Here is a 24,617-nt window from a genome sequence, read left to right as displayed (position 1 = left end):
GAAGGAACCTTTTTAAATTAAAAATATATACTTAACATGTATTTAGTGTCACAATATCAAAGTATTCAAAATGTCAGATACTTTTTTTCTTGCAAATGCTCCTCATGAACAAATATGTGTTACAAAGCCAAGAAAAACAAAGATTATAATAATAAAAAACAAATGAATGTAACATTCTGGGGAAAAAAAATGTTTAAACCGGGGCCAAGTCGTAAAACACGTCCCCAGGGATAAGTCCTACAAACCTGAGCCCTGGAAATTGGAGAAGGACAGTTACGTCACCCCTCGACATCACACTAGCGTGTGAAGAAACCGGCGACTTGCCTACGAAAGATTTTTCGTAACCGAACGTCTCCAGGTAAAATCAATCTGTAGAGCTAATTTTTTTTTTTTTCGAAGAAAGTCAATCTTTTGTCCTGTTAAGATACCCGGACGATCGTATACCATGCACGTGCGGATTTCTTGTACCTGGAAACATGAGCGATCCCATCTGGCACCTTTTTTTTTTTTGGCACAGAAAGTCGTTCCTTTTCGTGAAACGATCTTTCAAGCCTCTAGAAAGAACTGTGTCACATCCCTGACTTCTAAGTGAAGATGATACAGTGACTCAGTAGAAGGAAACTGGCACTGGGCACCCAATTCCCGGTACACATTGCCGGTGACGATGGGTGAGGCTTCTGAGTAATGCGACTCACTGCTGACCTTTATACCGGTGAGTTAAACTCTGAACCATGGAAGGTTAACCAACGACGGTTCTCGGCTCAGAAAAGACTTCCACCGAAATAAAAGTGGTCTTACCTCCTCCGGGGCAATGTGGAACGCCTCTGCGATCTTGGCGTACAGTTCTTTGACGTTGGTGAAGCCCTCGATCCTGCCGGTGGGGCTGCCGTGTGCCAGTTGAGTGTGGAAGACCAGCTTGGGGCGCAGGCTGACGGGCGGGGGAGGCAGACCGGGCGCACCGTTGGCATTGGGGAGCTCTTTGGCGGCGCTACTGCCCGCCGACTTGTCCTCCACCTCTTCGCTCTCCACCAACTTCGAGGAGACCTCCTTGGGCTTCCTTCTGATCTTCCCTCTCAGTCCCAGAGGCATGTTTGCGGTGTTGGGATGCAGTGATGGGTTGGAATTAATTAAGCCCCTGGCTCCGGTTCCTTGTCCTCCCCCTCCACCTCCTCCTCCTGGATGGAAGGTGTCTCTTGACTGCTTGTCACTGAGCTGTCTCTTTACATGCAGACAGGTAAGACACTTCCTGTTTCGTTGAGAATAGAGAAACTCCCCTGGAACTCTCCAGCCCTCCCCTGTCCTCCTCCTCCCTATACATCAGTCTACTTCTTCTCTGCAAGGACTGCGCTGTATGCTGGGCCCCCTCCTGGTCCTCTCCCATCTGCCGCATCCTATGTCACCAGCTCTCCCAGTAACTCTTTTGTCGCTGCCAGCTATTCCTGCGTCCATATTATGATTGGAATGAGACGGGATTTATAGAGCGCCAGCGGTGTGCACAAAATACTTTACAAAATAGAGGGAGGCAAAGCAAGAAGGTTGGGAGAGCCCTGCTCCTGAGAGTTTACAATCTAAAAAAAAAAAAAAAAAAAAAGAAATTATTTATTTTTATTTATTACAGGTACTTATATAGCGCTGTCAGTTTACACAGAGCTTTACATATATATATATTCACATCAGTCCCTGCTCCTCTGAAGAGCGATCCACATTGGGATCGCTTTTTAAAGGTGGTGAGGAAGTGATGTGAACCTCCTTACCATCTGTTTTAACCTAATTTATTTAATAAAAAAAATAATTATTTATTGTTGTTTATTTATTTCAGGTACTTATATAGTGCTGTCAATTTACGCAGCACTTTACACATATATATATATATATTCACATCAGTCTCTAACCCTCAAGGGCTGTACACATGTACAATTTTATTTGAATTATTTTGTTTTTTATTTTTTTTTAGGCCAGGATTTAGACATGCATCTAAACCCACTGCTCCTCTGAAGAGCGATCCACATTGGGATTGCTTTTTAGAGGTGGTGAGGAAATGATGTGAACCTCCTTACCATCTGTTTTAACCTCATTTATTTAAAAAATATATATATATATTTATTGTTGTTTATTTATTTCAGGTACTTATATAACACTGTCAATTTACGCAGCACTTTACATATACATATATATTATTTATATATATATATATATATTCACATCAGTCCCTAACCCTCAAGGGCTATACACAAGTAGAATTTTATTTGAATTGTTTTATTTTTTATTTTTTTTAGGCAGGATTTAGACATGCATCTAAACCCACTGCTCCTCTGAAGAGCGATCCATGTTGGGATTGATTTTTAGAGGTGGTGAGGAAGTGATGTGAACCTCCTCACCATCTGTTTTAACCTAATTTATTAAAAAAAAAAATTTATTGATTGTTGTTTATTTATTTCAGGTACTTATATAGCGATATCAATATAAGCAGCACTTTACATATATATATATATATATATATATATATATATATATTCACATCAGTCCCTAACCCTCAAGGGCTACACACAAGTAGAATTCTGTTTGAATTATTTTATTTTTAATTTTTTTTTAGGGAGGATTTAGACACGCCTCTAAACCCACTGCTCCTCCGAAGAGCGATCCACGTTGGGATCACTTTTTAGAGGTGGTGAGGAAGTGATGTGAACCTCCTCACCATCTGTTTTAACCTCATTTATTTAAAATAAAAATTAAATTATTTATTTGTAGGTATTTATTACAGGTACTTATATAGCGCTGTCAATTTACGCAGCACTTTCCAAACACACACAAATATATATATATATTCACATCAGTCCCTAACCCTCAAGGGCTGTACACAAGTAGAATTTTGTTTGAATTATTTTATTTTTCATTGTTAATAGGGTGGATTTAGACAGGCATCTAAACCCACTGCTCCTCCGAAGAGCGATCCACATAGGGATCGCTTTTTAGAGGTGGTGAGGAAGTGATGTGAACTTACTTACCATCTGTTTTAACACTCACTTATTTTTAAAAAAATGTAATTATTTATTTGTAGTTATTTATTACAGGTACTTATATAGCACTGTCAAATTACGCAGCACTTTACATATAATATATATATATATAAATATATATATTCACATCAGTCCCTAACCCTCAAGGGCTATACGCATGTAGAATTTTATTTGAATTATTTTATTTTTTATTTTTTTTTAGGCCAGGATTTAGACATGCATCTAAACCCACTGCTCCTCTGAAGAGCGATCCACATTGGGATTGCTTTTTAGAGGTGGTGAGGAAGTGATGTGAACCTCCGTGCCATCTGTTTTAACCTCATTTATTTAAAGTAAAAATGAAATTATTTATTTGTAGTTATTTATTACAGGTACTTATATAGCGCTGTCAAATTACGCAGCACTTTCCAAACACACACAAATATATATATATTCACATCAGTCCCCAACCCTCAAGGGTTACACAGAAGTAGAATTCTGTTTGAATTATTTTATTTATTTTTTTTTTAGGGTGGATTTAGACATGCATCTAAACCCACTGCGTCTCTGAAAAGTGTTCCACGTTGGGATCACTTTTTAGAGGTGGTGAGGAAGAGATGTGAACCTCCTCTGTTCTAACCTCATTTATTTAAAAAAAAAAGTACATGATTTATTTTTATTATTTATTACAGATATTCACATCAGTCCCTAACCCTCAAGGGCTATAGTAGAATTTTGTTTGAATTATTTTATTTTTAATTTTTTTTTAGGCAGGAGTTACACATGCCTCTAAACCCACTGCTCCTCCAAAGAGCAACCCACATTGGGATTGCTTTTTAGAGGTGGTGAGGAAGTGATCTGAATTTACTTACCATCTGTTTTAACCTCATTTATTTAAAAAAAAATTAAATTATTTATATGTATTTATTTATTTCAGGTACTTATATAGCGCCATCCATTTGTGCAGCACTTTACATATATATTGTACATTCACATCAGTCCCTAAACCCAGCAACCATCTATTACTATTAGCTGCATTGGGTTTATGTGAGTTGTATTGCATTAAAATGACGACATGCTGTGTTGCAACACAGTGTACTGCAACGCACATCTACACTGAGTATGAAGGAGCCTCATAGAAAACCTTGGGGGGGGGGGTTAAATTTTTTTATCCTTTTTGTATTTTGCATTTTGTTGTGCTTTTTTTTTGGGCCAACTTGTTGCTGGGCAGATTCAAAATGCAAAACACATCAAAAATGCATCAAAAACACACCATGCATTTTCTGAAGCGTCTCTACTGAAGTCTATTGAACCAAAAACTCAATGTTTTGAGTTTAAAAAAGTCCCTAACCCTTTCCAAAACCACAGAGGCTCAAAAACACATAGATGTGAATGTGTCCCATAGCAAACCATGTTAAATGGACTGTATTATTTATTTCAGGTACTTATATAGCGCCATCAATTTACACAGAGATTTACATATATATTGTACATTCACATCAGTCCCTGACCCTCAAGGGGCGTACAATCTAAGGTCCCCTAACTCACATTCATACATACACATACTAGGGCCAATGTAGACAGGAGCCAATTCACCTACCAGCATGTCTTTGGAGTGTGGGAGGAAACTGGAGTACCCGGAGGAAACCCACAGGCACAGGGAGAACATTCAAACTCCAGGTAGGTGGTGCTGTGGTTGGGATTCAAACCAACGATCCTAGTACTGCCAGGCGGAAATTCTAACCTTTTAGCCACTGTGCTGCCCATTTTTGCTGACACAGAATGGGTCGTTCTCAGGAGCTCAGTGAATTCAAGTGTGGTCCCGTGATAGGTTGTCACCTGTGCAATAAGTCCATCTGTGATATTTCCTGGCTACTAAATATTCCACGGTCAACTGTTAGTGGGATTATAACAAAGTGGAAGCAACTGGGAACAACAGCAACTGCGTCGCGAAGTGGTAGGGCACGTAAAATGACAGAGCGGGGTCAGTCTGCAGAGTCAATAGCTAAAGACCTCCAAACTTCACGTGGCCTTCAGATTAGCACAACAACAGTGCGTAGAGAGCTTCATGGAATGGGTTTCCATGGCCGAGCAGCTGCATCCAAGCCTTACATCACCAAGTGCAATACAAAGCGTTGGATGCAGTGGTGTAAAGCACACCGCCACTGGACTCTAAAGCAGTGGAGACGTGTTCTCTGAAGTAATCAATCACGCTTCTCTGTCTGGCAATCCAATGTATCTTTCTTGGTTTGGGGTTGCCAGGAGAACGGTACTTGCCTGACTGCATTGTGCCAAGTGTAAAGTTTGGTGGAGGGGGTATTATGGTGTGGGGTTATTTTTCAGGGGTTGGGCTTGGCCCCCTAGTTCCAGTGAAGGGAACTCTTAAGGTGACAGCATACCAAGACATTTTGGACAATTTCATGCTCTCAACTTTGTGGGAACAGTTTGGGGATGACCCCTTCCTGTTCCAACATGACTGCGCACCAGTGCACAAAGCAAGGTCCATAAAGACATGGATGAGCGAGTTTGGGGTGGAGGAACTTGACTGGCCTACAGAGTTCTGACCTCAACCCCATAGAACACCTTTGGGATGAATTAGAGCGGAGACTGTGAGCCAGGCCTTCTCGTCCAACATCAGTGCCTGACCTCACAAATGTGCTTCTGGAAGAATGGTCAAACCTTCCCATAGACACCCTCCTAAACCTTGTGGACGTCCTTCCCAGAAGAGTTGAAGCTGTTATAGCTGCAAAGGGCGGGGCCAACTCAATATTGAACCCTACAGACTAAGACTTGGATGCCACTAAAGTTCATGTCCGTGTAAAGGCAGGCCGACCAATACTTTTGGCAATATATTGTATATATTGGCCGACCACTACTGCTGCAGGCCTGGCCTGGTACCACAAATGCATGCATAGATGCTTGGAATTTGGAGAAAACAATGGAGGCAGAAGGGTGGCAAACCCTACTTGAAGAGATGTTTTCCATGTATGTATCCTACACCATAGGGAGCCATTAGTTCCAACTGTGTAGCAAATAATCACTATTGTATTCGCAAAAGTAAATATATACTGATTTGTCAATTTGGAAGTCACACCACTTCCTCAAACTAAATCTTTCTAAAAGTGAACTCCTAATATTTCCCTCCCCTGTGCCCCGTCCTCTGACTTTTCCATCAAGATCAGTAACTTAATGCACATTTTTGAATGTTTTGTGTTTTTTGTTTTTTTTTTTTTGCACATTTTTGAAAGATCAGTAACTTGACTATCCTTTCCTCCCCTCATGCCAGGGTGCTAGGTGTATTCTACTTTATTTTCAGCCGCAACTCCAAATCTTTCTGTCGTCACCAACATAACATTTCCAATATATGTCCTTTCCTAACCAAAGACACCACCAAGCACCCAATTCAACCTCTTGCCTCAACTACTACAACGCCTTCCTTATTGGGCTACTCTGCACAGGATATCCTCCCTTCAGCCACGAAAGTGAAACATGGAGAAGAGCAAAAGGATGGAGAATCTGCATGACTGAGAGGAACAGGTCAGAAAAGGGTTAAAAATGTGAAGGTCTTATTGGATTGAAGGCTGAAGGCCAGATGGCTATGGTGGAGCCAGGAGAATGCTGGGTATACTGTAATTGTATTTGCTATTTAATCATATGTAGATCAAATGAGTGAACTGCTTTGATTTGCATTTGATCTGTATATCAGTTAAAGCAACCTTACAAGTAATTATTTATATATTTATATATATATATATATATATATATATATATAAAAAATATGTGCCTACTATTTAAAGTGGTTGTAAAGGCAATTGCGCGGTCATGCAATGCTGCACCCAAATTAAATTTATGTCCTTTTTTTCCCCCCACGAATTGAGCTTTGTTTCGGTTGTATTTAATTGCCTGTGTATTTTTTTTTTTTTTTTTGCGCTATAAAAAAAAAAGACCGACAATTTTGATAAAAAAAACTATATTTTTTACTTTTTGCTATTAAATATGTCCAGTATAAAAATTTTAAAAATCTAATTTCGTCATAAATTTAGGCCAAAAAATGTCTTCGCTAAAAAAAAATCCCCAGTACGTGTAAATTAATTGGTTTACGTGAAAGTTATACAAATGGCAGTATAGATAATGGGATTTTTTTTCTTTTTTCTTTTTTTTTACTAGTAATGGCAGCCATCAGCGACTTATAGCGGGACTGTAGCGGGCATTCTGACACTGGGGGGAACTGACTTGTTGTCACTGACATCCCCAGTGACACCAATACAGTGATCAGTGCTAAAAAAAAAAAAAAGCACTGACACTGTGCTAATGGCACTGGGCAGGAAGGGGTTAACATGAGGGGCGATCAAAGGGTTAACTGTGTGCTGTTTTACTATAAGCTGTGTCCTTGTGCTTCACTGTAAGCACACTGTGCAGGAGCTGACAGGGAGGAGAACTGTTTTGTTTACAAACAGTTCTCGCCATTGGAGATCCTCGGAAATCACCAGGCGCCAGTGAGTAATCACTGGCTGGGACCAGGTGATTGACAGCCACGGCCGCGAATGGCAGTTCTGGTTGGGCGCATGCTCCTCCTATCTGAAAATGCAAAATCACATATATATATATATATATATATATATATATATATATGATTTTGTATTTGTATTTCTGCTATAGGGCGGTCGGGAAGCGGTTAATTAGACAGGTTCTGTGGCTGCTGAAGGAGGTAATTAAACTCACTAAGCCCGGGTTCACACTGATGTGGTGCAGAATTTGCAGCGTTTTCTGTGCGAATTCCGCACCGCAACAGAATCACACCCCGTTCATGATGCGGGTGTGTATGTGAAGTTAACAACACCCTGAAAGCGGTCCACAAAACGCGGTGCGATGTGCAGAATCGGATCGCATAGGTGTGAATACCAATACAAACCGATTCTAGTACGGACCCAAAAAAGGGTCCTGCACCTTTTTGGTGCAGTAATGGTGCGATTAGAACCATACAAAATGTACGGCTCCGATCGCACCACACACAAATCGCATGTGATTTGCACAGGAATGCGGTTCCTGTGCGAATCACATGCGATATACCGCACCACATATATGTGAACCCGGGCTTAGTGCCTTATCTGAATTAAATTTGCCTCAGAACCCATGTCATTAATATGTATTCGGGTTTAAAGGGATGAGGTGGCAACCCTACATTGGATGTGTTTGAGGGTGAGGAGGACCAACATTGTTAAAATGTGGCTGAAAAACTGCATAAAGAGCCACGAGGCTGAATACTGCTCATCTGTATCGTATTGATGGTGAGAACCCCCTGCATGGGAAACCTTTTTAGGGAACTTTGTTTTGAATAAAAGTGGGCAGAAAAGCCCTGAAAAGTTCTGCTGGCATGGAATAAATGTACCGTTTGGGCGCTACCAATGAGCTACTGCAGGTCTACTTTTCTTTGAGATCACCGGAAAACGTATGAAATGAAAGAGCACCTTCTGTAGGACACTAGCTAGAAGACATGCCTGGAAGCTCTGAGCCCTCATAAAACATGGAGTAGCTGATAAGAATCTTGTGGTAATCTGAATCCTGTTGGCTTCTACAACCATCCCATCCTCTGTATACACCCAGCAGCTGTTGAGCCTGGTGTCAGAGAGAACTACAGAGTTTATACTGACCTCTTCCTCTAGGAATGCAGGTTTCCAGTCTGTCAAGGCAATCCAGTGGTTCTGGTGTGTTCTGATATCTGTAACAGTATGTGGACCTGGACCTGGAGGTTCTGACTGCAAAGAATATTTCAGATTTTTACTTGTTGGTGTTTAATGAGTTCCTCAGGGAATGAACTTTGGTGTAAAAAAAAGAATTAATTTCAAGTATGTATTCTTATGCTTCATTTTAGATGTGTGGTTGGGGGGCGGTAAAAATGCGTGGTTGAGCTACGGTTATGCCCCTTGCCAACCGCCTCCCCGTTAAGCTGCCATTGGCAGCAGATGGGGGTGTTTACATGCCATGATCGCAATACTGTGCCTCGCACTGGTGGCAAAGTTTACCCGACATGTAGCAGACGGCAAGCCTGCCAAACGCTTCACACTCAAGCAAATGGGGAAGCACCACAAATGCCCCGAAAGTATAAATCTACCATTAAAGTGAAACTAAAGGCTAAAAATAACAAAATTCAAGCAGGCGGCTCGACATCAAAGAGACAAGCTAGTTCACTCTGTTAGGTTGACCATACATTATACAATTTTCTTGAGATTTTTGGTTTAGATTTACCAAAAACCATATAATAGGAGGTCAACGATAACAACACGTTCAATTGTATCCAATTAGGCAGACCTTGTACTACATAGTTGAAGGTAAATCTAAAGGAAATTGGACAGAAAATTGTATAGTGTATGGTCAGCCTTACTGGGCCTGACTTTCCTAGAATTCATGTCCATGCTCTACCAATGTATGTCTATGTCCAGCCAGGTCGTCTTAAGAGCATCATGGGCCCCTGGGCAAAGTAATGCACTGGGGCCCCTACCAGCCTACCCCAATTTGAGCATCTACTCTCAAAAATTGAAGTATAATTGATTGAAGTATGAAAGTTGATAGAATTAAAACATATACTTATTAAGACTTTAATAAATTCAATTTTAAAAAAACAAACAAAACAAGCCATAAATCAGAGACTAATCAACGCAGAGGGCACAGTACATGGAGGACGCAGAAGGGCGCAGTACGAGGGGGGTGGATCAAGAGGGCACAGTACATGGAGGACGCAGAAGGGCGCAGTACGAGGGGGGTGAATCAGGAGGGTACAGTACAGGGAGGATGCAGAAGGGCGCAGTACGAGGGGTGCGGATCAGGAGGGCACAGTACAGGGAGGACGCAGAAGGGCGCAATACATGGGGGGCGGATCAGGAGGCCACAGTACAGAGAGGACGCTGAAGGGCGCAATACATGGGGGGCGGATCAGGAGGCCACAGTACAGAGAGGACGCAGAAGGGCACAGTACGAGGGGGGCAGATCAGGAGGGCACAGTACAGGGAGGACGCAGAAGGGCACAATACATGGGGGGCGGATCAGGAGGCCACAGTACAGAGAGGACGCAGAAGGGCACATTACGAGGGGGGGAATCAGGAGGCCACAGTACAGAGAGGACGCAGAAGGGCACATTACGAGGGGGGGAATCAGGAGGTCACAGTACAGAGAGGACGCAGAAGGGCACATTACGAGGGGGGCGGATCAAGAGGGCACAGTACAGAGAGGACACAGAAGGGCACATTACGAGGAGGGCAGATCAGGAGGGCACAGTACAGGGAGGATGCAGAAGGGCGTAGTACGAGGGGGCCGGATCAGGAGGCCACAGTACAGGGAGGATGCAGAAGGGCGCAGTACGAGGGGTGCGGATCAGGAGGGCACAGTACAGAGAGGACGCTGAAGGGCGCAATAGATGGGGGGCGGATCAGGAGGCCACAGTACAGAGAGGATGCAGAAGGGCACATTACGAGGGGGGGGAATCAGGAGGGCACAGTATAGAGAGGACGCAGAAAGGCACATTACGTGGGGGGCGGATCAGGAGGGCACAGTACAGGGAGGACGCAGAAGGGCGCAGTACGAGGGGGCGGATCAGGAGGGCACAGTACAAATTCCAGGATGCTGCACGGGACATGGCCACCCCAGGACAGCTTTGTTAAAAGCATGATTGTCCCAGTAAATACGGGACAATTGGCAAGTATGAGGTAATGCAAAATTATCATGTGGCCCCAATGCACCTTGGGCCCCTGAGCAGTGCCCAGTCGTGCCCATTCAGTAAGACAGCCCTGTGGCCAGCTGTACATATGCCAGCAAAATCATGTAGCACATGTTTGAGAAGTAGCCTTGCTATAGCCAGCAGTAGTTAGCTGGCTGATAACAGCACAGATAACAAAGCTATAAAATACACCTTTGAACTAAAAGTAGATCCTTTCAAGAGGTTTATTATACATTGCATGCAACCTGTATTTAATGGGAAGTGTAATGTTTGCTAGCAATCCAGTAAAAGAGGGAAGTACACAGAGAAAAGTATTATAAAATGTGTACATAAATGTTTAAAGTGGTTGTACAGGAAAAAGGTTTTTTTTACCTTATAGGCTATGTTCCCCTTTGGGAACATGTTACATGTTCTACCTGTTTTAGGGTTGAACATGTAACATTCCCGATCCTGCAGCAGCTCCCTTCTCAGGGAGAAGTTCCCTGTACTAGTTGTTATTCACAGAATTCTGTGAATGAATAAACTACTAGTCCCAACAGCCTTTGCAGCTGTCGGCTTGTAGTTTTCAATGAATTACCACGGTGCTGTTGAGTGCTGTGGTAGTTCAGGCACACAGATACACTGACAGGTCTGCAGGAGTCCTTCATGACACTAGTAATCTGCTGATCGCTGTGCAATGCTTTCCAGGCTCAAAAAAAAAAAGTAAATGCACATTTTATCTGCAAAAAAATGTGCATTTATTTATTTTAAAGTGAATTTATCCTTTAATGCATTCTCTGAATTATTAAGGTAAAAAACCTTTCCACGTCAGCCCCCCGAAATACTTACCTGAGCATGATCTTGATCCAATTATGTGCCCGTCTGCAGCAATGCTGCTCTTCTCTCCCCTCTTCTCACAGGATGCTCAGCTGCAGCGGAAGTCATTGGCTCCTGCTGCTGTCAATCAACTCCTGTGAGTGGGGGCAGAGCTGAACCACACTCTGTGTATCAATAGACACACACAGCCTGGCTTGGGGAAAAGCCTGCACAAATGCCCCCCATAGCAAGCGAACGTAGAACCATTTTACAGGCATATTACATACTGTGGATACATACCTATTTTTCTCATGTGTTTCATAATCAATCAATATGTATTCTTCCATTCAACAGTGAGAATATTAGGGTATTGCATAGGGAAAGAATGCAATAATTATGACAAGTTTCATGGGTATCCACCCCACTTCCTCAGATTCTTTGATACTAGTGATGGGCTTTATGTTGTAGTCGAACGCAAGTTCACTGAACACACGAACGGTAAACGGCGTTTGGAGGGCTATTCACCCACCACGGCCCACAATGCACTGTGCCCTGACAGTGCATTGTGTTATCACAGCGCATGATGACGTCACAAGGGGTTGGGGGTAACTCTGGCCCCCTTCTGACGTCATCACAGTTCTTAAGAATTGTCATCGTGGTGCAGATGACAGTGTTGAGAGCGGGCGATTTTTCTTTTTTGGGGTCAGTAGTGGCAGCGGACATCGTGATTGATGTTGTATCTACTTCAGGGGACATTATTTTTTATTTTTGTTTTTATTAAAGTACTTATCAAAGACTTCTGTTATTTTTACACAACACTTTTATTTTTTTGTTAATGAGTAGCGGTACTTATTCACATGGGGGTGCAGGATCTGGGAGCTCCTTTGTTAAAAGGGGCTTCCAGATTCTGGTAGGCCCCCCCATGTGACCCCCACAACCATCGGGCAGGGTTCTGGGGAAGAAGCCCTTGTCCCCATCAACATGGGGATGATGTGCTTTGGGGGGGAGCTCCCTGCCCCAAAGCAACCCCCATGTTGAGGGGATGTGGCATGGTATGGTTCAGGAGGGGGCGCTCACTTGTCCCCCCCCCTTTCCTGACCTGTAGGTCTGCATGCTCGGATAAGGGTCTGGTATGGATTTTGGGGGGTACCCCCATGCCAATTTTCTTTTTAATTTTGGCGTGGGGGTTCCCCTCAAAATTCATACCAGACCCGAACGGCTTGGTGTGGATGGGAGGGGACTGTGTTATTGTTAAGCAATGCTGACAATTCTTTTGACATTCAGCTGTCAGTGGGGAACCCCGCTGACAGTTGAAACATGAATGAATGTTTCACTACTAAAATACCGCATGACTTAATAATATAACTCATGCGGTATTTTAGTAGCTGAGTGGTATCTTACCACATCAAGTCAGTTAAACTCCTGGGATATTGATCTGGTCAGTTAAGTAGCAGAGGGAGTTGTTAATCAGTTTCAGCTGCTTTGGTGTTAATGAAATTAACATCAGGTGCACTAAATGGGCAACAATGAGATGACCCCCAAAAAAGGAATGGTTTTACAGGTGGAGGCCACTGACATTTTTTTCCCTATTCCCTACTCGTCTGAATGTTTTTCACTAGTTTTGCATTTGGATAGGGTCAGTGTCACTTCTGGTACCATGAGGCGCTACCTGGACCCTACAGAGGTTGCACAGGCAGTCCAACTCCTCCAGGATGGCACATCAATACATGTCATTGCCAGAAGGTTTGCTGTGTCTCCCAGCACAGTCTCAATAGCATGGAGGAGATTCCAGGAGACAGGAATATCTGGACAGGGCCGTAGAAGGTCCTTAACCCATGAGCAGGACCGGTATCTGCTCCTTTGTGCAAGGAGGAATGAGCACTGCCAGAGCCCTACAAAATGACCTCCAGCAGGTCACTGGTGTGAATGTCTCTGACCAAACAATCAGAAACAGACATAATGAGGGTGGCCAGAGGGCCCGACATCCTCTAGTGGGCCCTGTGCTCACTGCATCATAGAGCTCGATTGACATTTGCCATTGAACACCAGAATTGGCAGGTCCGCCACTGGCGCCCTGTGCTTTTCAGATTAAAAGACAGGAGACAGTCTTTTACAAGTCCTTTATCAAAAGAAGGAAAATACAAAAATGTCCTCTGAAGCAGATCCAATGTCAATCATGATGACCGCCGCCAACCCGAAAAAAGAAAAAAAATGGCTCCGTCCCGACGCTGGCTCCAGCCATCTGACTGCACCGTTGGCTTGACAGTTCTTAAATATGTAAGGGGCGAGGCCACCCAATGACATCGCCAGCGTGACCCGCCCCCGTGTGACATCATCAACCGGGGTATGCTGGGTCAATGATGTCACACGGGGCGGGGTCACATACAGGATGACCTGCCCTTTACATATTTAAGAACTGTCAAGTCAGCAGACCAGTCAGACGGCCGGGAGCCAGTGTCGGAAAGGTGGCATTTTTTCTTTTTTTGAGTGGCGGCAGCGGCAGGCATTGTGATATACGTTGGATCTGCTTCGGGAGACATTCTTTTAGTCTCCTTTTTTATAAAGGACTTGTCAAAGTCTGTCTCCTGTCTTTTTTCACACAACAGTTTTTTTTTGTGAATGGGTAGCAGTACCATGTACCCCATATTCATTCACATAGGGGGGCCCGGATCTGGGGGCCAGGGTTGTGGAGAAGAGGCCCTTGTCCCCATCAACATGGGGACAAGGTGCTTTTGGGAGGGGGGAGCACCCCCCCATGTTGAGGGCATGTAGCCTGGTATGGTATGGCCTGGTGTGGCCCCCCCTTCCCTGACCTGCCAGGCACCATGCTCGGATAAGGGTCTGGTGTGGATTTTGGGGGGGACCCCATGCCATTGTTTTTTTATTTTGACGTGGGAGTTGCCCTCAAAACCCTAACCAGACCCAAAGGGCTTGGTATGGATGGAGGGGGGACCCCATGTAATTTTTTGTATTGTAATTGCCGGCATTTTTTTTTTTTTTTACATTCAGCTGTTATTAGGGAACCCCACTGACAGCTGATTACTCATAGGTTGTTAGGGACTCAGTGGCCCATTTTTCTCTATTGGCTAATATAAATGCCAAAGCTCAAAAACGGCTAAAAACTATATATAAAAATGTGCAAAAAAACGTGGTAAGATAAATGATGGAATAAAGCTTTTTGGTGTCCCATTAGTTGAAGCCTCTAATGACTCGGGGCGGCAGCATCCTCCTGGCTTGATGGAGCAGCAGCCCTTTGTATTAGATTTGGAGCTACTGAGGATAGAGGAGCATCTCAAATCAAGGAGTTCCCCTTGTTGAACTGTTACTGACCTTTCTACATCTGAACTTTCTGGAAGACCCTTGCAGGATTCTGAGACTTAGATGAACTGCTAGTAGGGACGGTTGCAAATTTGATATGTCCCAGTCACTAAGGGAAGACAGTCCTTAAAAATTTTATTTTGCCATGCAGTGGGGCTGTGCCCGCACTGCATGGGTTAACTGCTTGTTTTGTCCAGGAGTTCAAGGCAAAGCTATAGTTACCTGATCCTTCGATCCTCCAGAAAACAACGCTCCCCCACGTCCAGCGGTGGACTGTTCCAGCCGTCCTCTAGAGACGGTCTATAGGCGTGATGACGTCAGGAACAGTCCATTCGCAAGACCGCTAGCGTGCGTGTGGCAGGAGCGGCAGGGACTGGTCTTGCGCTCAGAGGATCGGCGGATTAGGTAAGTATATCTCTGCTCTACTCACCTCTAAACAAAAATTAGAAGTTAACCCATGCACAGCCCTTGTGCATGGGAAAAAAAAAAATTTTGCCTGGAGTTCTGCTTTAACAATCTGCCGATAGGTGAATAAGACCAATGTAAGTCTATGGGGCCCCCAACCGGTCCACAAATGTGTGCAATGCATTTATAGGGTTTTAAACAAGTGGTGAGGAGGCGACATAACGCCTCCTTACCTCCTGTCTCTTCTTTGCGTCAAGTTATGTTAAATAAATCTCCTGAGACCAGAGGATAAACGTTCCGGCACATATCCAGAATTACAAATCTAATGTTTCTGAATATAGTGATGAGTCAAGGCTCCGCTTGGTGCAGAGTCTCAATAATTAACAAATATTTAGTCAAATCGTTTCACTGTGACCAACAGGCCAGAAATAATGCCTTGAAGCATTCACTTGCTGATTTCATCTGGAAAAAATTCTTATCATCCTGCAGAACACATGCGTGCGTTTGTCAAAGAATCTTAGCTGAGCTTTCTTCTCCAAAGCCGAGGGTGGAAATAAAGCGGCAGGTTACGATTCTGGATACACCGGGAGTCTGACACTGCTGGCTTTTGGCAAGGGGCTATTTTCTATACTATTCTATACAACCCCCCCCCCCCCCAACAATTAAAGTGTATTTAAACCCTAATAATGAACTTCTCTTATTTGCTCCCTTTTGGTCTGAGTATATGTGAAACCTTACATAGTTATAAAGCTAGTCTGGCTGAAAAAAGACAGAAAAGTCCATCCAGTTCGACCATAGGTAAAAAAAAAAGTTATAATCCTACACCCACAGTTGATCCAGAGGAAGGCAAAAAACCCTGCAAAGCACAATCCAATTTGCTGCTGCTGGGATAAAATTCCTTCCTGATCCCCCGAGAGGCAATCGGATATTCCCTGGATCAACTTTACCTATAAATGTTATATCCAGTTATATTCTGTGTATCTAGGAAATAATTCAGGACTTTTTTGAAGCAATCCACTGAGCTGGCCAGAACCAACTCTTGAGGGAGTCTATTCCACATTTTCACAGCTCTTACTGTGAAGAAACCTTTCCGTGTTTGGAGATTAAATTTTCCTCCAGATGTAAAGAGTGCCCCCTTGTCCTCTGTGATGACCTCAGGGTGAATAACTCTACACCGAGTTCACTATATGAACCACTGATGTATTTACCTTGTATAACGCCACATTCAGTTTAAAATAAAAATTAAAGGCAAAACATTTGTGAATATACAGTATATAAAAATATTCTAAATACCTTTTTTTTCTTTTTTATTAGTGATCACATGACCTCTCTTCTCAGCTGTATAAGGGGCTTGGAGAGGTGAGGGTGGAGAAACAACGGCACACCAATCTTCCCCTGTGCGAGGAGGGGGAGGTGTCAGAATAAGTTTTAGCCATTGGAGGACAGGTAGGCTTTTCTCCCAGCACAGCCAGAAAACTGAACACACCGGGATGTATGTGCTCTAATGCCTCACTGCTGTGGTCGGTTTTGAAATAGGAAGGAAGGGGGACTGGCAAGATCACCAGGTATTTCACACAAAGGAAGAAATACAAAGAGAACAGGATACTTTTTAACACATGTGCATGGTACCACAGAGACATATCAAGAATATGAAATGTTGTGGCAACATATTCTTTAAGTATAACACTGGAAGAGTTTTGTTATATCTGTTCATTAAGAAAAATACCTGGTGATTTTGTCAGATTTTTCTGAGCTCCCTCATCATATCACGACTCGACTACTGCAACTCCCTCCTTACTGGCCTGCCTCGCCGCTGGCTATCCCCGCTTCAGTCGATCCTGAATATGGCTGCCAGACTCATTCATCTTTCCAACTGCTCAATTTCCGCCACCCCCCTCTGCCAATCCCTCCACTGGCTTCCGATTGCACAACGGATCAAATTCAAAATCCTAACACTGACGTACAAAGCTGTCCACCATACTGCCCCGAACTACATCACTGACCTAATATCCAAGTACCGCCCAACACGCACACTCCGCTCCTCACAAGACCTCCTCCTCTCTAGTTCCCTGGTCTCCTCCTCCCATGCCCACCTCCAGGACTTCTCCAGGGTGTCACCCATCCCATGGAACTCCCTGCCCCAACCCATCAGATTATCACCTACTCTCCTCTCCTTTAGGCGCACCCTGAAAACCCACCTCTTCAGGGAAGTCTACCCCACCCCCTGCTAACTTGCCGACCTCCTTCACTCTTCCTACCACTCCATCCCCCACAGCTATCTCCTCCTGTGCCACCACCCCCTCCCTCCTAGATTGTAAACTGGAAAGAGCAGGGCCCTCAATCCCCTCATGTTTTGCATTGTATTGGTATTGTTCTGTCACATGTTCTGTCCCCCTTTGTAATGTACAGCGCTGAGCGAACCATTGGTGCTTTATAAATACTGTATAATATTAATAATATGTTTCTGTGTTCTCTGTCTCTGTACAAGGGGGAGTTATGAAGATGAGGAGGGGTGATGGAGAGGTTTTGAAGTTTCAGAAGTTTCCAATATTCTGAGTCTGGTGGCAAGCGACTGCCTTGCTGCCTAGTAACCACAGGGGGGTCATTGCCCCACACTTGTGCCGTTCACAGAACACCTTGCATTTTTCTCAATGAATGCTAGATGATCCCTGATTTGATAAAGTAGAGAGGTAGGGCAGTGACATCACAATCCTTACCTAATCCAATCAGAGAACGCCTAGCATTCATCGAGAAAAATGCAAGATGTTTTGTGAATGGCGTCCACGCCAACCAATATGGTTACTAAGCAGCAAGGCAGCCACTTGGCACCAAACTCAGCTGCAATTATTGTAGTGATGACTATTACAGTAATTCTCAGATTCCACAGTGCTCCCACAGGTATGGCATATGCATATTTACATTAGTCCAAGCTGGATCAATGTAACTACAGTATGTAATAAAATCTAAAGCTGGAGTTCAGCTCCTTACCAGCAGATCTAGTAGTTTGCAGATGATAGCTAAGAAGGCAGATAAAACTGTTTTCGCTTTCAGTTCATTTCACAGGAAGTGACAAGGACACTGTACTTCTGGCAGGATCATCAGGAATTTTCTGTAATTACTGAAAACATTCTTAGCCTGAAAAATAAACGCCAATGCAGCCGCCACATCTAAGGACTGGTAAACTGCAATATATTATATTTGTGCTTGGTTTTTCATACTCTTTTACCACTAAACATTGAATCTTTAAGAATATCCTAACCTAATCCCTAAACTGTACCCTCATCCTGCACTGGTAGCTTTCAGACAGGGGCCGCCATCAGAGGGGGACAGTCCATACACATGTAGGGGAACCCAGCGTCCCGAGGGGCCCAGCCACTTGGGCCCAACCATGGCTGGAGCCTCCCCAGGCTGCTTTGGCTGCTGTGTGGGACAAAGTGCTCCTACTACTTTTCAGGTCCTTCTGTACCAGCCTGGCCAATTCAGCAGCGAAGCAAGGAGGGTAGGCGGAGGCATAGAGGAGACTCTGTGATCTGTAGCAAATAAAAAGACAAAAAAAAAACTTCCCCTGTCTTTTTGCTGGATTAAGATGTCTCTTTGCTGAATATATGGGGCTGTCTCTTTGCTGAATATGTTGGGGTGTCTCTTTGCTGGATTGGGCCATCTCTCTGCTGAATATATGGGGATATATAGAGATGTCTTTTTTGCTGGATTGTGCAGTATCTGTGATGGATTGGCATGTCTCCCTGCTGAATATATAGGGCAGTCACTTTGCTGAATATATGGAAATGTCTCTTTGCTGGACTGGGCAGTCTCTTTGCTGAATATATGGGGATGTCTGTTTGCTGGATTGGGCTGCCTCTTTGCTGAATATATGGGGATGTCTCTTTGCTGGATTGGGCAATCTCTTTGAATATATGGGGATGTCTCCTTGCTGGATTGGGCCATCTCTTTGCTGAATATATGGGGATGTCTCTTTGCTGGATTAGGATGTCTCTTTTCTGAATATATGGGGATGTCTCTTTGCTGGATTGGTCCATCTCTTTGCTGAATATATAGGGCTGCCTGTTTGCTGGATTGGGCAGCCTCTTTGCTGAACATATGGGAATGTGTCTTTGCTGGATTGGGCTGACTCTTTGCTGATCATATAGGGATGTCTCCTTGCTGGACTGGGCCATCTCTTTGCTGAATATATGGGGATGCAAACACTGATGACTTGGAATACACATTTATTTTAACACTCTTGAAACTAAATATAGCAAAATGAAACGTGGGGGTTTTACCAGGGTGCTCCCTTGGTACACTCAGACGATGACGCCCTATAGTAGATGTAAAATGACATGTGCTTGACATATTGTGATTTGTCAATCTCTTTTGCGTACACTACTATGTTCTTCTCTGGTTCGGAATAGTACTGTATCAGTTTTTCTGTTATTTCCCATGTTTGTACCCAGATGTATTTTATTGTATGTCCCATATTTCCATGCGATCAAACATGTTTGTTTAGGTCATTCTTTTGTTGCAGTCATTCTGATAAGAGACAACTAGAGTCCCATTTGGGAACCTACTGGTCCTGTACAGACATGTAGCTCCTGCATGGCCATTGGGGCCCTTTTGTGGTTTATGACATGCCTGTACCTGATGCCCTGCCAGCAGGAAAATGGCTACATGGCATGAAGATGCTTGGCTACAACATGCTTGTCTTTGTATCTGTTTCTTTTCTACGTCTTGTACTCTTTTTGCACTAGGTTTGAAAAAAATTAATTTTAATAAAAAGATATTATACAAAAAATAAATAAATAAAAGTGGGTGCATTTAAAAGACTTGTTGGGTTGGCCAGTGGGTGGATTCAGTGGAAGGGACAGTGGGTGGGCCCTGGGGAATGTTGGTGGTCAGGCCGGGGGGAGGCCTAAAGCTATGTAAGGTGCCCCAAAATTTCTGATGGCTGCCCTGCTTGCAGATCCCATTCCTACAGGATGCAAGCACCATTATACAGCATTTTCCTTCTTTCCTTCATATAACTTTTATTAACTTTAGAACAACGGAGGTTTGTTAAACATGTTTAGAAATCTTTATTAAAAAATATACTTATGAAACACAACAAGTTTGCCAAACAAAATAGAATTATAGTTTCCAATATAACAAAGTCACAACTCACAAGCACTATGCTTCAGGATTTAAGTTCGTTCTTTTCAAGCCTATCCACAATATGACTCTAAATTCAGTAAAAAAAAATAAACTGGTGAGCAAGTTCATGAGGTGAAGCAACTTGGGTTATATTAGAATAATGATTGGGTATGAGCAAGGTCTCCAAAATATGTTCCACAGGCAACTTGTAGGCTTTTGGGCCAGAAATCCACACTGCCAGTGACACTGCCTGATATCAGAATCGATAAATCATTGAAATATAGTAGTGTTTAAGGAGGTCGTGCTTGGTAAGGATCTCTTTCATTTTCACAACATTCTCCATTCCTGTGTTTCCCAATGAGCTTAGAAAAGGATGATGATGATGAAGACACATCCAAAGTGCTCAGCCTTGTCCAACACTGCCAAGAGGTGAGCAAATACTACAATATTTTTTAGCAATTAAAGGGTGAAAAAGGGAGATGGATGATAAAATGCTTAAAGCGGTATTAAATCCAAAACCAAAAATGTAATATATTTCAGCTTATCAATCATTAGATGTGGTGGCTGCATTAGTTTTTTTTTGGCTTTCTTTCCTCTGTTTTCACTTGGTGGTCTTGCCAGTAACACACCTCCTGTATTAGAGTGCCCCCACTCTGGATGAAGGAGCACAGGGGACACCTTTTGGACAGCAGTATTTTCAGTGTGGGGGAGGGGAGTGTTAGGTGTACAAGCACATTTATATACACTAACAAATTGAAGCCAAACTCCAGCTCATGCTGCTGTTACAAAAGCAGTTACAGCAAACAGTTTTTTTTTTCTTTTGGGATAAAAGTTTTACATAAATAAATAAAAACTGATCATTGTAAGCATCCCTGTCAGTGGCAAATGGTTTATCTAAACACTCTTAACTGATACATTTGCTGGAGAGCTTGTTGTGTTGAAAGACAACAGATGTGTTGGCTGGATTACCAGCTGAAAATAAAAGAGAGTTTAAAAAAGAAAATTAAGGGCTCCATGTACACGGGGTGTTCGGAAAACTCTTCTGAACAATGGAAACTGACTGCTGGAAAACAAAGGGTAAAAAATGTCAGTTTAGGCACGTTTGCATACCGCGTTTATGTGTGTTTACGTGCATTTATGTGCGTTTGCGTTTAGAAGCGTTTTTCAAAGATAATAGTGGTGTGAACCTCCTGCGCTCAAAATTATTTTAAACAATAATATTATTAGCGAGAAGCTACCAACATTAAATCATATATCCAATGATCCTCAAAAATTAAATTGTGAAACAAATGTAGCACTAATCGCTTGATATTTTTGACTGATATAACAGTGCATATTTGAACAAATATACATAAACACACAATGTGCACTAATATATATATACCTACACAAATCCCATAAAGTGGATAAAACAACCTCAAATGTGAACTCTGATTAGTGCCATAGTATACACACAATTTCACCATCAACATAGGAGTCTCTTTTGTTTTTTTGTGTTTTTTATAAGAACTGACTGCGCTGGTGTACCGTGTCCATTTGAATACATGGAAAATGCTTTTTGCATGCATTTCTGATGATGAAATAAAGCTCTGGACAGCATCTGGACATGGAACAGTTAAAAACGCTTCTAAACGCAAACACTTATAAAGGCTGTTAACCGCGTTTACACACATTTACAAGCGTTTTGAACGCTGTTAAAAACCGTTTGGTGCGTTTAAAAAAAATGACTGTAAACGACGATGTGTACATGGACACATAGGAAAACATTAGGGAGAGTTCAGGGGCTGCTGAAAAAAACGCTGAACAGCTCCTGAATGTCAGTTTATCAGCTGTAGTGTACATGATCACCAATGCAGCCATCACATTTAAGAATTGGTAAGCTGCAACATAATAAATGTTTGCTTTTGGGGTTTAAAGCAGAACTATAGGCAAAACTCTTTTTTCATTTTTAGATATGCTCCATGCACACTGGAACGTTTTTTTGATGGCAGCTGAAAAAAGCTAAACGCTGCAAAAATATGCATAAACTCATTTACTCGTGTTTTTGCTGTGTATAGTGTTTGGACGCTTATTCATTTCATAGGCTAGAAAATTGCCATTGAAATGAAAAAATGCCCACACACTAAACACGGCTAGCGCTTAGGCACGTTTAGATGCATTTACACACATTTTTGCCACATTTAGCTTTTTTTGGCCAAAACGTTCCTTTCCTGAATGTGATTCTTCTCTGTTTAGGAGAGGGACGTTTAACTGGTCCTAAATGCTGCTGCTGTTAAACTCTGATAAAAGTCTATGTCTGCATGGAAACAGGAAGTGAGAGGAAATCCCTGCAAATTAACCCCTTGCCCTCCTGAGGATTTATGCCCCCTTCCTGACCAGGCCATTTTTTGCGATACAGCATTGCATTACTTCAAATGGCAATTGCACGGTCATGCAACGCTGCACTCAGATTAAATTTACATCCTTTTTTCCCACGAATAGAGCTTTCTTTCAATAGTATTTGATTGCCTGTGCGTTTTTTATTTTTTGCACTATAAAAAGAAAGACCAACATTTTTTAGAAAAAAAAACTATATTTTTGACTTTTGCTATTAAACATGTCCAGTAAAAAATTAAAAAAATCTAATTTTGTCATGAATTTACACCAAAATGTATTCTGCTACATGTCTTTGCTAAAAAAAAATCCCAATACGTGTAAATTAATTGGTTTATGTGAAAGTTATAGCTTCTACAAATGGTGGTATATATACTGGAATTTTATTTTTACTAGTAATGGCGGCGATCAGTGACTTATAGTGGGACTGCAGCGGATATTCTGACACTAGGGGGAACTCACTTGGTCTCACTGACATCCCCAGTGACACCAATACTGTGATCAGTGTTAAAAAAACAACCACTGACAATATACTAATGGCACTGGGCAGAAAGGGGTTAACATGAGGGGCAATCAAAGGGTTAACTATGTGCAGGGAGTGTTTTTTACTAGGGGGCCCTGTCCATGTGCTTTACTGTAACCACACTGCTCTGGATGGCTTCTAGAGCAGTGTGCCCAAGCTAACAGGGAGGAGGACTGTTAGTAAACAAAGCAGTCTTTGGAAATCACCGGGTGCCAGCGAGTAATTACTGGCCGGGTCCCGGTGATTGACAGCCGCGGCACGTGAATGGCAGCGCGGGCAGGGCACGTGCGCCCCCCTACCCGGTAATGCAAAATCAAGTATATATACATGATTTTGCACACCCGTGCCACCCTGTAGCAGTGTTTCTGCTATAGGGTGGACGGGAAACAGTTAAGGGAACCCCTTGGGGCCCACCAGGTCACCAGAACTAGTGTCGACATTGAATGATTCCCCAAAATTTGGGATTTTCTTTTACTTTCACTTAAAATGCTAATGGTAAACAAATAGAGAAGATGAATCTCCTTCATGGGGGCACAGGCAGCAATAAAAACCTAACGGGTTCTAATCCCTCTCCACTCTTTCTAGAACTAAAAAAAAAGTTTTGCCTTTAGTTGTACTTTAATATATATTTATATATATATATAAATATATATATATATATATATATATATATATACATACAGTGTATATATATATATATATATATATATATATTTTGACGCTTTTGTAAAAAGAAGAATGGGGTCCAGACCAACTTTTATTTTAATTTTATATTGAGAACTTAGAATGAGAGGTTGGTACTCTTTTTCAATATATGCTTGCAGTACAGGGCATAAAACACTTAAAAATTAAAGGCAAAAAGGCTTTTCTGTTAAGTATCGCAATGCCATACTGCCACGGGCCATACTGTGCATGGACAGAAAATCAAATAAAAAATCAAGTCAGGGGACAATTCAATTTTCCTATGATTATTTTGTTTACTGTAACAGTTGATTTCCATTGCAAGATTGAAATTAATGAACAAGTTAGAAAATTGTTCGACTGAAAGAAAAATTTCCAATTGTTTGTAGGTCAGTCATTTGAAACAAAGAAACAAAAAACTGAGACGGCTGCAGGAAACTCAGGGAATAAATATGCAGAACCCAGGACCCCAGTTCTACAAGGATGCCTTGGTAATAACTGACATTTTGGATGCAGTGAAGGGTTTTGATAACAGCAAGGATTCTGCTGTAAAGATCTTTGGCCTATTTCAGAATTAAAATGCAACAATAATGTGGGTTGGAAAAGCATATCAAAGCAATTCTCTGGGAAATGCAGAGTTTTGTTATCTAACTCATCAGGTTTTGTGGATACAGTAAAATAGAACATAGAG

At 42.5% G+C, this 24,617-nt stretch overlaps 1 protein-coding gene across 1 annotated transcript in view; it reads right to left on the bottom strand.

Annotated features, from left to right (window-relative positions):
* Positions 1-1,341, bottom strand: part of GIPC2 (GIPC PDZ domain containing family member 2) — a 153,159-nt gene extending 151,818 nt beyond the window's left edge. Inside the window, exon 1 of the mRNA XM_089692204.1 lies at positions 799-1,341. Within this exon, the coding sequence (XP_089548330.1) occupies positions 799-1,089 (291 nt within the window). The 5' untranslated portion in view covers positions 1,090-1,341. The remainder of the gene's footprint in view (positions 1-798) is intronic.
* Between the last annotated feature and the right edge of the window lie 23,276 nt (positions 1,342-24,617).

The sequence above is a fragment of the Staurois parvus genome, unplaced genomic scaffold, assembly GCF_062004578.1.
Source record: "Staurois parvus isolate SC_StPar_1 unplaced genomic scaffold, SC_StPar_1.0 ptg000578l, whole genome shotgun sequence".
Lineage (NCBI taxonomy): Eukaryota > Metazoa > Chordata > Amphibia > Anura > Ranidae > Staurois > Staurois parvus.
Note: the sequence above shows the minus strand (reverse complement) of the source record. Positions and strands in the feature narration are given on the sequence as shown.